This window comes from Mixophyes fleayi, chromosome 1 (genome assembly GCF_038048845.1).
Source record: "Mixophyes fleayi isolate aMixFle1 chromosome 1, aMixFle1.hap1, whole genome shotgun sequence".
NCBI classification, from domain to species: Eukaryota; Metazoa; Chordata; class Amphibia; order Anura; family Limnodynastidae; genus Mixophyes; species Mixophyes fleayi.
The window spans coordinates 446974401-446990940 of NC_134402.1; the positions used below are offsets into that span (position 1 = coordinate 446974401).

At 41.7% G+C, this 16540-nt stretch overlaps 1 protein-coding gene across 12 annotated transcripts in view; it reads right to left on the reverse strand.

The window, feature by feature from the left end:
• The window catches only part of PIAS2 (protein inhibitor of activated STAT 2), a 50883-nt gene that overhangs the window by 23242 nt on the left and 11101 nt on the right, over positions 1 to 16540 (reverse strand). For all 12 annotated transcript variants that reach the window (XR_012679145.1, XM_075186124.1, XM_075186194.1 and 9 more), the window contains exons 3-7: positions 16445 to 16529; positions 14325 to 14375; positions 14135 to 14225; positions 1414 to 1548; positions 1182 to 1287 (exon numbers count right to left, since the gene is read on the reverse strand). Coding sequence is in view for 11 of the 12 variants with exons in the window: in XM_075186124.1 (XP_075042225.1) it covers positions 1182 to 1287; positions 1414 to 1548; positions 14135 to 14225; positions 14325 to 14375; positions 16445 to 16529 (468 nt within the window). In the remaining variant the exon portion in view is untranslated. The remainder of the gene's footprint in view (positions 1 to 1181; positions 1288 to 1413; positions 1549 to 14134; positions 14226 to 14324; positions 14376 to 16444; positions 16530 to 16540) is intronic.

Sequence of the window (16540 nt, forward strand, 5' to 3'; positions counted from 1 at the left end):
ATGGCATTTAAGGGGCATGTGGTGAAATCTGGTGGCATGTGGGGAGGCTGATGGGCATGTAAGGGGCATGTGGCGAGGTCTGACGCATATAAAGGGCATGTGGGAATGTTCGATTTGCATGTGGAGAGGTATAATAGCATGTGGGGAGATCCCATGGGGATGTATAGAGGTCAGAGTGACATGACTGTGGATGCAGTATCAGTTTGAGCTACTATGAAGAGACTATTTAAACCTTAGCCCTTTAAACCTTCCTCTGCTGGACACAGTAGCGAGGTAAGTGCTGTGCAGTGCAGAGCTGATTTGATGATTATTTTGAACATTTTGGCAATGTTGGGAATTTTATTTTTTTGCTTAGCAAGTTATTGTAAATGATGTTACATTTTCAATGTATGTGTGTATGGTAAGTAGGTGCATGTTTATTCTGGATATATGTATATGCACACACATATAGAAGGTAAAGTTGGCTCTATTCAGTACCTATAGATATTTCTGGCACTTGGTCCATGACTGGTGGGCCACACCTGACTTACAGCATTTTCAAATGTCAAAACTATTTTGTATTGACAAAAAAAAAAAAAGGGAGGCGAGATATACTACAACATCTTAATTGAAGAAGTTTAGAGACATTTTGTACACACTTTCTAAAATTGAGCTTCATCATGAAGATTAATCTTTAGAAGGAAGTTATGAGATGTAAAAAATGGTCCTTACATATCGGTCATAATCTGTGGTCTGCATTGAAGAATTTTGTAAGAACTTTAAAGACCACAGATCGACGAGAGTGAAGAGTATTCCCTCCCTCACCAACACTGTAAGAATCTGCAACATTTCAGGATGTATTGGCGTCTGGTCAAAGTACAATACAGTTTGTATAGGAAAATAGCGTCTCAACGCCATATTAACAAAGTTCATTATTATGTCCACCACCTATAGACCAGATATCGGGAAATACATGTGGAAGTTATTAACTGGTAGTTGGAAAAGTGGAAACTACAGGTTGTTACGATGATCAATTAGTTGTTTTTTTTTATGGTAAGCAGTGTAATGAATGCTAAAAACCATTCATTACAATTTTGTATGCTCCTTTTGTCTAATGTGGAATGTTATCAAGTAAAACCAGAGTGTGTACTGATGAAGAAGCAGCTGAGAGATGGACTAGGTACAATATACCATAGACTCACTTAGTGCTCGGGAATGGTCTGCATTCCTGATGCCTTTCATCTTTAGCTTCTGTAATAAGGCTGCAGACGTCAGCTGGCGGACCAAGTACACGGACACGGAGTAATTCTACAGGGCAAACGAGACAGATGTTTGAATGTGATTTACAACTAAGGCAATGGAACCTAGAACTGAAATAAGACAAAGGAATGGCAAAGAATAGCCTGCAGGTAATAGTACTAGAAACTCGCCCACCTTTCCGGCGTCTGAAGCCCAGGAGATGTACACTTGGTTGGGCACAGAAGTACACAATCGAACTAGCGATGTAATGTTCATTGGCCCGTGTGGTCGCTTCTGGTCAAAGCCATTTTTTGGTGGTTTGCAAGATCCCTGCAAGAGTACAAGACAAGTACACTGGACAGGAGAACATAACCACATAGATCTGAAAACAGCACCCTTGGACTGTGTACAGAGGTGAAGGGTACAGCTCACACGTGTCACTTACCAGACCATGCATTATGTCATTAATGTAATCTAGTATAAACTTTAAAGGTATTAGCACTCAGTGAGGAGTTGGCCATAAGCATACAGAGGTAAGCGGCTATAGGACTTTACCACTTTACCACAGGTCACATAATTCCACAGTAGTACTGTTCTATAGTTTTTATTTTTTGCTTTCCCTCGCGTCCCATAGAGATGCAAGGAAAAATTAGCGGAGATTTTGGTACCGTATCAGCCAGCAATGTGCGCAGCCGGACAGCAAGGCGATCTCCGGCGGCACCTCGCGACTAATTCAACCTGTCTCTATATAGATCATCATCTCCTTCACTTTTGCAGTTTTCCATTACAGATCTCTGATCTCTCCTCTCTAATCACAATCCAACCTCTTATCATATTGACTGTTAACATATTGTCTTCTATCATTATTCACATAAAGGGGATTTTGTGTGTCTATATTACATCAATATTTTTACTCTATTTTTTATTAACAGTTACCGCTAAGGAAACATCATGACTCCGCACACAATATATGGCTAAGAATCCACACTTCAGTCTCAGACGAAAACATTGAAATATACCATGCGAACGGTCTGTGCAGGACCAGGTAAATGAGTAATGGGGCAAGCTCTAATTTAGGAGCATAGCAAACAAAACAAAAAAAACCCAAAAACAACCACCCACTGCTGAAAAGAAAATAGAAAAGAGGATTTATATACTCACGTTAAATCCGTTTCTCTGATTCCGTCTGGGGGACACTGCTTACCATGGGTTGTGGAGGGGAGTTCGGGAAGTTGGCAGCTAGCTAGTTAATCTTTAGCACTGCTGACAGACCCCTCCCCTCTACAATCCCCCCGCCTCTTCCTCCTCAGTTATTTAAAAAGCCCCAAGGAGATTGGTCAATCAACCAAGAGCATACAGAGGAAAGGCAGAAGGGAGGGATCGCAGTGTCCCCCAGACGGAATCAGAGAAACAGATTTAACGCGAGTATATAAATCCTCTTTTCTCTTTCATCCAGTCTGTGGGACACTGCTTACCATGGGGACATTCTAAAGCAGCCCCCTAAGGGTGGGACCGCTCCAAAAGCCCCGCTCGCTCGTAGAGCACTACAAGCGAAATTTGCATCCGCGGATGCGAATATATTAAACTGATAGAATTTGGTAAATGTATGGACAGAAGACCAGGTGGCTGCCCTGCAAAGCTGGTCAGCAGAAGCCCCATTTCTTGCTGCCCATGATGCCCCTACCGATCTGGTGGAATGGGCCGTAAGTCTCTCTGGCAAAGGACGGTTAGCCTTTATGCAGGCTTGCCTAATGGTTGCCGTAATCCATCTGGCAATGGACTGTTTTGAGGCTGGCCAGCCTCTTTTGTTAGAGTCTGTTCGTCTAATCTGCGAAGTTCTTTTAACATAAATGCGGAGAGCCCTGACCACATCGAACTTTTCCATAGACTGTAGATCAGCCTGAGAAGTAGATGAAAAAACAGGAGCTACAATTTCCTGGTTTAAATGGAAGGATGACACCACCTTTGAAACAAAGGAGGGAATCGTTCTCAAAACCGCTCTGTCCTCGTGAAAAACCAGATATGGTTCCCGGCAAGACAGAGCTCCCAATTCCGACACTCTGCGTGCCGATGCAATCGCCAAAAGAAAAACAACCTTCCAGGTCAAACACCTAAAATCTGCCTCCAGTAAAGGCTCAAAAGGAGGCCTTTTAAGCATATCCAGTACCAGGTTAAGATCCCATGGTATAAAATGATGGCTCTATCTGCGCTGACCAGTATTATGCTGCCACTGTTTCCTAAATACAACCTATCAATGTATGCATGTCAATCTAATATTAAATTTTAAGGTAACAGATTTGGCGCTTATACTCTAATCAGTAATAGAAGTCCAGGTCACTATGACAATTCAGTGGAGGTATAGCATTCCTACAGTTCCACGTTTCAATATGCACTGTCCCGGAAAAAGTCTTCAATATTTATATTCTCAGGATGGAAAGTCAATATAATAGTCACATGGAACCAAAGTTTAAAATATCCATCGATGTTCACATAAAAATAAACAAAAAAGATTGTGTTATCGTTTATCAGATGAACAAATATAAGGACCTTATCACGATCAATAATCATCCACCACCCGTGTGGTATATCTGTATAGGTCACCACAATGTGTAATATTTGATTCCACACCAAAAAAAACGCACTTACATGGAGTATATCTCTAATCCCAATAATATTTGTAAACCACACGTGGAGATCCGTCTAGGACTTCACATTAATCTTGCAGTATATTCTCAAGAAGAAAAAGAGAAACAAATGGTGCTCCACATGGTGCGTTATCTCAATTAGAAAACTTTTAATATACACCAAATAAAACCTCTAAAACTAACACAGAATCGTAAACCGCAATCACTGATGGTCCCGATGAAGCTGGACTCTTACCCTGTGTGGGTTGGTATAAAGCGTGTAGAGAAACCTTTCTATCCTTCCCCGCAGTTCAGGTAGCCGGCTGGTTACTCCTGCACGCTCCATAAAACTCGGGCACAGATTCCTTACAACTTCAGCGACCCGTGATTGGTCTCTCAGTCACTTTCTTTGTCGACGCGTTTCAATTGCAAACAATCTTTATCAAGGCAGTATAGTGACAATACAAACATTGGACCTTTAAAGCGCTTCCGCCCAATCATATTGATCCAAATTAACATATAGTTACCGTGACAACGGATCCGAAATTCCGGTATATAGTATTAAACCGTAATTAACATCTCTTTTAAAGCATCCTGACAATTATAAAATGATTCAAATAAAACATTTCAAATAAAAACCAGTAAAACAAACATAAAATCTTTTCTTGTCCTTTCAGCATTAAATCACATAACGTACGGTTACCATGGTGACCTAAATGTGTGGCGGATTCTCTAAACAGATAAAAAGAATACTAGAATTAGTCCTATAGCTAACTAATTAAACCCTTAGGGGAATATTCCACATCAACCACAACGTACCAACGAGGGTAAGTATAAATCTAATAACAGAAAGTTCTACAATATGTTCCCAAAAAATTCCCGTACATATTTACTCATTTATAGGAGTTTAAAGAGGTACCATGATAACTTTTCCACTTGAATGTTTAATATTAAGGGATCTTAAATGTATGTGTCCCCACATATTTATACAATCTTAAAGTGAAAGAATATAAATTCTTAAAGGGATAATCTTAGGTTAGTCTTATTATCCACACCAACACTTCATATATAGGGACCTTAATACACATTCCCTATTCTAAGATAACTTCATAGGAACCATTTAACTTCAAAGTCCGAGTTTAAACCTCTCGGTATAAGAGTATCCATGAAATAAATGTACTTCATTTCCATCTTGGCTAATTCTCCTTTTGATTCTTTTTTCCTCCAATCCCCCCAAACTTTCTTAAGGCCACAGAAATATTGAATTGATTAAATATCAGACTCATGATCTTTTTTACAGTGTAATGATAGGGAATGCAACTCATACCCTTTCCTAATATTCCTTATGTGTTCTGCCCAACGTTCTCTAAGTTTTCGACTAGTTCTACCTATGTATTGTTGTTTACACATACACTCTACCACATAGATACAATTATTGGTATTACAAGTAATAAAATCTTCAATCTCATAGGTTATACCAGTGGTATTAGATATAACTTCCGTTCGTTTAGTAACATCCGATTTTATACTCCTGCATACTATACATGAGCCACACCTAAAAAAGCCTTTAGATTTATTCAATGTTTTTTGGGGTTTGGAGGTTACACTTTTCACCAACATATCTTTTAATGTTGGTGCTTTCCTGTATATAAAACCCGGTCGTTCCTTTATGAACTCTCCTAGATCCCCATCCTTCCTCAGAATGGACCAGTGTTTTTTAATTATTTTTTCAAACGGTCTATGATAAGGATTAAATTTCGTGATGAATGGTATACCCACTTTCTCTTGGATAGTCTTCTTATTTGAACCCTGATCTGATTTGGGTATGAGAAGTTCATTTCTTTCTATTTTTTTAACTTTTTCAATCACTTGATCTAATTGATTATCATCATATCCTTTCCCCACAAATTGTTTTTTTAAATTTAAAGCTTGTTGTTCATATACTTCTACTTTAGAGCAGTTACGTCTCATTCTTTGAAGTTGGCCTATGGGAATGTTTTCTAGCCACTTGAAGTAATAGTTGCTATTCCTCGGAATGAAGGAATTAGAATCAGTTGGCTTACTATAGTTCTTAGTACATATTTTCTCATATATGGAGATTTTTTTCTGCAGCTCAAAGGAACGGCCATGGGGACCAGATTCGCCCCCTGCTACGCCAACATGTTTATGGGGTGGTGGGAGGAACATCAGGTAAAGAAGCACCCCATGGCGGGGGGCGAATCTGGTCTCATGGTACCGTTTTATAGATGATATTTTTTTTGTCTGGAAGGGTGATATACCTTCCTTGGTAGAATTCTGTAACCAATTAAATGATAACCCCTATAATATTCATTTAACATTTGAAACCAGTCAACAGGAGATACATTTTTTGGATTTACATACATATATATATAATATATATATATATATATATATATATATATATATATATATATATGAGAAAATATGTACTAAGAACTATAGTAAGCCAACTGATTCTAATTCCTTCATTCCGAGGAATAGCAACTATTACTTCAAGTGGCTAGAAAACATTCCCATAGGCCAACTTCAAAGAATGAGACGTAACTGCTCTAAAGTAGAAGTATATGAACAACAAGCTTTAAATTTAAAAAAACAATTTGTGGGGAAAGGATATGATGATAATCAATTAGATCAAGTGATTGAAAAAGTTAAAAAAATAGAAAGAAATGAACTTCTCATACCCAAATCAGATCAGGGTTCAAATAAGAAGACTATCCAAGAGAAAGTGGGTATACCATTCATCACGAAATTTAATCCTTATCACAGACCGGTTGAAAAAATAATTAAAAAACACTGGTCCATTCTGAGGAAGGATGGGGATCTAGGAGAGTTCATAAAGGAACGACCGGGTTTTATATACAGGAAAGCACCAACATTAAAAGATATGTTGGTGAAAAGTGTAACCTCCAAACCCCAAAAAACATTGAATAAATCTAAAGGCTTTTTTAGGTGTGGCTCATGTATAGTATGCAGGAGTATAAAATCGGATGTTACTAAACGAACGGAAGTTATATCTAATACCACTGGTATAACCTATGAGATTGAAGATTTTATTACTTGTAATACCAATAATTGTATCTATGTGGTAGAGTGTATGTGTAAAAAACAATACATAGGTAGAACTAGTCGAAAACTTAGAGAACGTTGGGCAGAACACATAAGGAATATTAGGAAAGGGTATGAGTTGCATTCCCTATCATTACACTGTAAAAAAGATCATGAGTCTGATATTTAATCAATTCAATATTTCTGTGGCCTTAAGAAAGTTTGGGGGGATTGGAGGAAAAAATGAATCAAAAGGAGAATTAGCCAAGATGGAAATGAAGTACATTTATCTCATGGATACTCTTATACCGAGAGGTTTAAACTCGGACTTTGAAGTTAAATGGTTCCTATAAAGTTATCTTAGAATAGGGAATGTGTATTAAGGTCCCTATATATGAAGTGTTGGTGTGGATAATAAGACTAACCTAAGATTATCCCTTTAAGAATTTATATTCTTTCACTTTAAGATTGTATAAATATGTGGGGACACATACATTTAAGATCCCTTAATATTAAACATTCAAGTGGAAAAGTTATCATGGTACCTCTTTAAACTCCTATAAATGAGTAAATATGTACGGGAATTTTTTGGGAACATATTGTAGAACTTTCTGTTATTAGATTTATACTTACCCTCGTTGGTACGTTGTGGTTGATGTGGAATATTCCCCTAAGGGTTTAATTAGTTAGCTATAGGACTAATTCTAGTATTCTTTTTATCTGTTTAGAGAATCCGCCACACATTTAGGTCACCATGGTAACCGTACGTTATGTGATTTAATGCTGAAAGGACAAGAAAAGATTTTATGTTTGTTTTACTGGTTTTTATTTGAAATGTTTTATTTGAATCATTTTATAATTGTCAGGATGCTTTAAAAGAGATGTTAATTACGTTTTAATACTATATACCGGAATTTCGGATCCGTTGTCACGGTAACTATATGTTAATTTGGATCAATATGATTGGGCGGAAGCGCTTTAAAGGTCCAATGTTTGTATTGTCACTATACTGCCTTGATAAAGATTGTTTGCAATTGAAACGCGTCGACAAAGAAAGTGACTGAGAGACCAATCACGGGTCGCCAAAGTTGTAAGGAATCTGTGCCCGAGTTTTATGGAGCGTGCAGGAGTAACCAGCCGGCTACCTGAACTGCGTGGAAGGATAGAAAGGTTTCTCTACACGCTTTATACCAACCCACACAGGGTAAGAGTCCAGCTTCATCGGGACCATCAGTGATTGCGGTTTACGATTCTGTGTTAGTTTTAGAGGTTTTATTTGGTGTATATTAAAAGTTTTCTAATTGAGATAACGCACCATGTGGAGCACCATTTGTTTCTCTTTTTCTTCTTGAGAATATACTGCAAGATTAATGTGAAGTCCTAGACGGATCTCCACGTGTGGTTTACAAATATTATTGGGATTAGAGATATACTCCATGTAAGTGCGTTTTTTTTGGTGTGGAATCAAATATTACACATTGTGGTGACCTATACAGATATACCACACGGGTGGTGGATGATTATTGATCGTGAAAAGGTCCTTATATTTGTTCATCTGATAAACGATAACACAATCTTTTTCGTTTATTTTTATATATGTGAACATCGATGGATATTTTAAACTTTGGATCCATGTGACTATTATTGACTTTCCATCCTGAGAATATAAATATTGAAGATTTTTTCCAGGACAGTGCATATTGAAACGTGGAACTGTAGGAATGCTATACCTCCATTGAAGGGTCATACAGTGATCTGGACTTCTATTACTGATTAGAGTATAAGCGCCAAATCTGTTACCTTAAAATTTGATATAAGATCCCATGGTGCTGTAGGTGGAACATAAGGAGGCTGAATATGTAAGACCCCCTGAAGAAAGGTCTTGATATCTGGCAAATCAGCTAATTTCAGGTGAAAAAAGACTGAAAGTGCCGATACCTGAACCTTTAGGGAACCTAAACGAAGCGCTGCTTCCAGACCATCCTGAAGAAAAGCCAATAAGCGAGGGAGACGAAAGGATGATGTGTGACATGTCCTATTTTCACACCATCTGATAGAAGCTTTCCAGATTCGGTGATAGATGCGAGCCGAAACTGGCTTTCAAGCTCTCATCATAGTGTTCACTACACTGGATGAAAAACCCCTAGCCCTCCAGAGGCTCGCTTCAACAGCCATGCCGTTAAACTGAGCGGAGGTAAATTCTGGTGACGAAAAGGACCTTGTAGAAGATAGTCTTGTGTCGGAAGACGATATCCTTGGCCCACCGCCATGGATATCATGTCTGCGTACCACACTCGACGAGGCCACGAGGGAGCTATTAGAATCACTGGCCGGCCGCCTTGCCTCACTCGACTGAGTACTCTGGGAAGCATGGGAATCGTGGGAAATCGATAACCCAGCCTGAATTCCCATAACATGGACATCACGTCCACCGCTATTCCCAAGGGATCTCTTGCCCTTGCGCAAAACCTGGGAACTTTCCTGTTGTGGCTGGAGGCCATGAGATCTACATCCGGAAGACCCCACCTCTGAACTAGAGACTGAAATACTTCCGGGTGGAGGGACCACTCCCATGGCATCATCGCATTGCAACTGAGGTAATCTGCTTCCCAATTTTTTATTCCTGGAATAAACATCTCTGATATTGCTGGAACGTACTGTGCTGCCCAAAGGAATATCTGAGCTGCAACCTGCATTGCGACTGCATTCCTGGTTCCTCCTTGTCTGTTGACATATGCCACGGCCGTGGCATTGTCAGATTGAACTCTGACTGGGTGGCCCTGAAGGAGAGTCTGGGCCCCCCGAAGAGCTAAAAGAATTGCCTTCAATTCCAACATGTTGATTGATAGGGATAATTCCTGTAGTGACCAGAGCCCTTGGAGCCTGAGGTGCAGGACTACCGCCCCCCAACCTCTCAGGCTGGCATCTGTTGTGGCTATGATCCATGACCATGGAGCAAAGGATCTGCCCACCGCCAAGTGTTCTTGAATCAGCCACCACTGGAGCGATTCTCTCGCCCTCGGAGACAGAGAGATCCTCTGGAGATCCAAGTGTAGGTTGGATCCTGACCATTTCGTCAGCAGATCCCACTGAAAACATCGAGAATGAGCTCGACCGAAGGGGATGGTATCGAAGGAGGCCACCATCTTTCCCAGCAGCCGCATGCACAACTGTATTGAGGGGCTGGGAGAAGACAAGACCTAAGTTGTAATCCTCTGTATTGAACCGATCTTCTCGGTAGGCAGGAACACCTTCTGCTGGCTGGTGTCCATGATGAGCCCTAGGAAAACCATGTGTTGACACGGAACCATATGGGATTTCTTTAAGTTTATCAGCCATCCATGCATGGCCCTCGAGAACTGCCAGGGTGAGGGATAAGTGATGACGTAAGTAATTCTTTGAGGAAGATTTGATGAGCAGATCGTTCAAATAAAGGCACAACCTGAACTCCTTGTAGGTGAAGACACGCTGCCATCACCGACATGATTTTCGTGAAAAACATCGGCGCTGTGGAGAGGCCGAAGGGGAGAGCCCGAAACTGATAGTGGGAGGACCCCACTGTGAATCTTAGGAGAGACTGATGGTCGCTCCAAATGGGAACGTAGAGGTATGCGTCTTTTATGTCTATGGACGCCATAAACTGATCCTTCTCTAAACCGTTTATCACCGACCTCAGGGATTCCATCCGAAATTTGTCCACCCGTAAGTGCACATTGAGGCTCTTTAGGTTTAGGATGGGTTGAAAGGAGCCGTCCGGCTTCTTGACCAGAAACAGATTTGAATAAAACCCTTGTCCCTTCTGGTGGTCTGGGACCCTGCAGATGACTCTTTGCAAGAGAAGAGAGGCGACACAATCCTGTATCGCCCGTCTTCTTGATGGATCTCGGGGTAGTGGGGTTATGAAGAAACGATGTGGTGCTGGGCCCAGCAGGTCTATCATGTACCCCTTTGATATAATGCCCTGAATCCACGGATCTTGAGAGGACGCTGCCCAATGTTCCTGAAACAAAGACAGACGTCCCCCCCACTGGCGCCCCCCTCCTGCAGAATAGAGTGGTTGTCAAGACGCAGGCTTCTCCTGGGTCTTGGAGGCCTGGCGCCTAGCTGCAAACGAGGATCTTCCCCTGACAGAGGAGCCTCGAGCATTAGGTTGTCTACCCCTAAAGGATTGTCCCCTAGGCAAGGAGATCCCCCGAAAGGGCTGACGAAAGGAGTTGACCCGAGGTTTCCGGCCCCTACTAGAGAATACTGGCAAGGAAGTGCTTTTGCCACCTGTTGCCTGTGAGATCATAGTATCCAATTCCGGGCCAAACAAACTTGCTGCTGAAAAGGGAATGGTCTCAACAGACTTTTTTGATTCCGCATCTCCTTCCCAGTATTTCAGCCATAACATTCCTCTTGCTGAAATAGATGCAGCCTGAATAGAAGAGGATACAGCCACTGAGTTCTGGGCCGCCTCATAAAGGTACCCCAATGCCTTTTTCAAATGCAAAGCCAGGGGAAGTAAATCAGAGTCCTGTAAGGCCTCTGCCAGTTGGTCTGCCCATGCTTCCATGGCTCTAGCAACCCAAGCTGAAGCAAATGTGGGTCTAAATGAAGAACCCGCAGCCGCAAATATAGATATCAGCTGGGATTCCACTCTGCAATCATTGGGATCCTGCAGAGTTGCTGAACCTGGGGCTGGTAATAAAGTATGTTTTGCCAAACGGGCTATTGGAATATCCACTTTTGGAATACTCTCCCAGCGAGCCACATCTTCCTCCTGCAATGGATACAGGGAAGAGAACCTTCTGGGAACAGAGAACCTTCTATCAGGCTGTTTCCAGGCTCCTTCTGCAATATCCTTAAGTTCTACAGAAGGTGGAAAACGGATAGTCTTCCTTTTGGCCTTCTTAAAGAGACTTCTGTCTCTAGGAGTAGGATCCTCCGGTTCTGGGAGGTCCAACGCCTCTCTTACCGTTAAAACCAAATCCTCAATAAACTGGCTTTTAGTGTTTTCTTCCTGTTTCAAAGGTTGAACTTGGTCAGGATCAGAATTTATTTCCCCCTCCTCTTCTGAAAACCCCTCAGAGTCTGAAAGGACCATAAGGGTATTAGAGGATCTAGGCCGCTTCCTTTTAGCAGGCGGGATGTTTGGGGATTCAAGAAACTGGTTTAGTTTATCCAAACCCTTTATAAATGCTGCGGACCATGCCGGTTCTGCGGCAACAGTGGCCTGGTCCGTAAATCACTGAGGTAGGTCCTGGAATAGACGTTCCCATAGAACCTGAGGTAGCCGGGAGGCCCACAGGAGAATTAGCATTATTAACCACGGAGGCTGCCACACTAGATAGCAACTGATTTGATTGTAAAACCATCTGTGCTAAGGAGGAAACCGATTGTGTCAGGGAGGCAACCCAGGCCGGTTCCGCCGTCAGTGGGGCTGTAATATGCTGGGTTTGCGCAGAGGGGACCCCTGCTTCGCAAACAGAGCAGAGGGCCAACGGGTCTTTCTGCCCACAAGGTAGTTTAACATTACATTTTGAGCATGTGAAATATTTTGCTATAGGGCCCTTTCCTTTATCTGTCATTTTATAAAGGAAGGCACACCAAACACACAGACTTAAATTGAAAATTTAGCTGTTATAGAGGAGAAGGAGAGAGGCACTGGAGAGAGAATAGAGTGAGAAACAAGTAATCAACTAATCTTGTATAAAAGTTGTACTTGTACTACATTAAAACACAATATAATATCCTGGCAGGTAGAAGAACTACAATATAACCTCTACTAGCCCCCTCTGTATACAGCAAAAATCAATAAAATTGTGTATATAAAAGAGTCAGATACTTAGCCCATAGGCCAAACAGGGGAGAAGTTCATCAGCAGCGTTCTGGTGCCTGCTCCCTCTGGTCTGTGTCCTTTTCCCTGGCTTCTGCTTGGCGCCAGACCGGGCTAGTCCACTTCTTTCACGAGAGCGGGGGAGCTCTATATGTTTTAGCTCCCCCCTCTCTAATATGCCGTCTCTCTTTTCCTCATGTTATGTAAAAAAATAAAAATAGATATGTGGCAGAGTAGTGGAGACCTCCAGAGTGTAGGTCTCCGCTGCGGTTAGTACCTGATGCCCCCTCCTATGTATGAGGGGGGATCTTGGTATGGCCCCCTTCATTGTTTCTCCTCTGTCCTCCGCGGATCCAAAATGGCCGCCGGCATCTGTAATCTCCGATAACTGGCGCTCTATGCCTGCAGTGGCAGCGCCGGTTATCGGGGAGGCTCCAGGAGTGACAGCGGTCCAGAGAGACCGCTTGTCACTCACAATCCAGGCACCCCATTCTTCTTCTCGCTCCTGTCCCTGTCAGTGAGAGCATCTGGCAGGGTAGTGCCTGCGCTGCTGTGCTGTGAGTGTGTTCTCTATAATAGAACACACTCCAGTTCTGCCACCTGTAAAAAGAAAGAAATAAAATAAAATAAAGTAAAGTAAAAAAAATTAAAAAAAAAATATGCAGTAAGCTAAAACACTGCCCAACTCCATGAGCACCTAAAAAAAACTGAGGAGGAAGAGGCGGGGGGATTGTAGAGGGGAAGGGTCTGTCAGCAGTGCTAAAGTAAACTAGCTAGGTGCCAACTTCCGAGCTCCCCTCCACAACCCATGGTAAGCAGTGTCCCCCAGACTGGATGAAAGAGAAAATTGGGGGTGAAATTAGCCCCAAATATTAATACATAAATGATATGTATGTCGCAGATATATATTCATTCTAACATAACATAATGGGCAACTCAAACCATGAATTTTCCTTATAAAAGCACACTCCACTTCAAAAGTTAACAGGGAAATGCTGGACTTTACACTGCATTTCTGCAACCAAAAGCCAAATTAGGGGTTTGTGACCGGCTCCCTTCTGCAATAAAGTTTCCATATCCATCATGCCCCCAATTACATCATTCTGTGATGTCATACCCACTCCCCGCCTCTAGGTCCACCGAGAAGCCAATGTATTGTGAGGGGAGTATCACACGTAAATTACATGAGGGATAATGGGACAGAGACAAAGGCAACAGCAACCTTATGAATGAAAAATACTGCAGTCTATTCACTTCTACAAGTCATTCAAAATATGGACATGGACATATCAAACAATTATCTACTAAAAGTTTACATCGGAGAAAAAGAAAATAAAAATATAAAATGTGGTGTTCCGTATAAACCACTATAAAGGTCGTTGGATAAATGTGCTTTTTAATAACTCACCGGCAGAACAAAGAGCTTCCCGTTGATTTTAATGCCCAGGTCACTGGGGTAGCTATCCTCCTGAGGGCAACTAGTCTCTGTTAAACACATCCTGGTTCCAGCGGACACAAGAGTACAGAAATCAGTGAAATGATTCACATAAAAACACAATATAAAGGGTCCTATAGCAGATGAACAGAAGTGACTGTACCTCATCTGAACTTGTACGGAATAATCTTTTCTCCCTCCGGGCATATAATCCCTGTGGATGTAAATGACAATGGATGGTGATGTTACAAAACATGCTGTTCTCATACTTGCCATTTACTGTAGTCTACTTTCTCTATAAAATGCACCAATGGTCGTCGCTGCACACAGTGCAGTCTGATCTGTCACAGCACTGCAAGAATGCAGCCCTATCAGTCACTAGTGTTCTCACCAAGAGACTGTGCTTCTAAAACAGAATCTGTGCCTCAGTGATGTCACTGGTTCCTAGTGAATGGATACTGGTCCAGCTCAGGTAATAGCGGCGTCCACTGTACGTAGGTGACAAGTACACTTTTACAGAAATATTCTGCAAATATTATTTAAGTTCTCTACATAACTGCAGATTATGGTCCTGAGACATCAAGGAACGCAATTTGCATTTTAAAAAAACGGGCGGAAATTGCATATACTCTCTATGACTAAATGAGTTTGATGTCACCTTAACCAGCCTGTCCCTCGTTTCTCATCATAATCATCATCATTTATTTATATAGCGCCAACATATTCCGTAGCGCTTTACAATTGGGGACAAACATAATAAACTAATAAACAAACTGGGTAAAACAGACAAAGAGGTGAGAAGGCCCTGCTCGCAAGCTTACAATCTATGGGACAATGGGAAATTGACACATGAGGTTAAGTCTACATTTTGCAATTTGGCCCAGCCAGACTGCAAAGGTAAAAGTGACTCATAAGCTAAATGAACCCGTCACACAACAATGTTGGTCAGGGGGCAGCCGTCCCGCGTGAAACTGTGTAACAGGCTAAAGGTAGCGAGGTTAAGAGGGATGCCGAGGAATATTATAAGCTTGTCTGAAGAGGTAGGTTTTCAGAGAAACTCACAAATTGTGAAGTATAACCATGTACTTTTTATAGCCCTGTTAATTTTCACCAGCTCACCAGAGTGCAAATGCAGTGTCTAATTACATGTGGATAAGGGGACATTATAGCCATCTGGGGGACACTGCTGCCATGAGGTTGTATAAGGGGTGGTGGAATTGGCACTTGTTAACCTGTTAAATGTATTATGTTGACAGAGCTCTCCCCTCTGCAACCCGCTGTAGCCTCTCAGTTTAATTATAAAGCCCCAAAGAAGGGGAGTCAAACAACCAGAAACCAAACAGCAGAAGGGAACGAACGCAGTGTCCCCCAGATGGAATCAGAGAAACGGATTTATCTTAAGTATGACAATCCTCTTTCATCCGATCTGAGGGACACTGCTACCATGGGGACATTCTAAGGTAGCGCCCCTAAGGGAGGGACTGTTCTTAAAGACCGGCACACAGAGCATTACGACCAAAACTGGCTTCTGCAGACGCAAAAACATTGAATTGCTAACATTTGGTGAAAGTATGGACTCTGCACTTACACCTGACCTGTAAGATGGTCCAAGTGATACTCTAAAAATCACATACCCGAGAGATGCCCAGAACTTGAAACTGCCGAATGTACGTGCACTTGACCTCTGCATGCCCTTACTGAACATTGTCTACATGCATGCGCTGCTTCCCTCCCTTGTTCCACCCGACAAATCGTAGGATGTCAGGAGTGTCATTTGTGTTCACTGGTGAATAATCTGTTTGATCATCACGTAATGTGATTTGTGGTATTTCCCACAGACAGAAAAACAATATCACAGAGTAGACAAATCACTGTTAACATTTATAAAATATCTGATGGATCGGACCATAAAACATCTTTCACAGATAGGAATCGCTTTTTACTTAAGACCAATGACAAAACGATTGGTACAAGCAATTTGTCTTTCTGCTCACCCTGCTGTGAAAAATGGAGGAACCCAGGGAAAATATGTACGGGGATGTTTCTTAGACTGTTATGCAGCTTTAAAAATATTTAACTTAACTTCTGTCCTTTAATGACAATTTACTATAAAGCATAATCTTCACACACTCTAGGCGTTTTATTTTTCTTTAAATCACAGTAACTATAAATTCCCTCACAGAGATACGCATAGACTGGGCCAATCTGCTGCATAGAAAGAACAGCACAATAGGTTGCGCCTGCCGAAACAGCAAAAATGAGCGGGATTGTCAATGCGTTTACCTGGAGATGCAGATCTCTCGCACTTGCTGTGGAGTCAATGCAAAGATAAAGTATCTCTCTTGAACCATATTACCAGTCTTCTGAGCTGAAATCAAA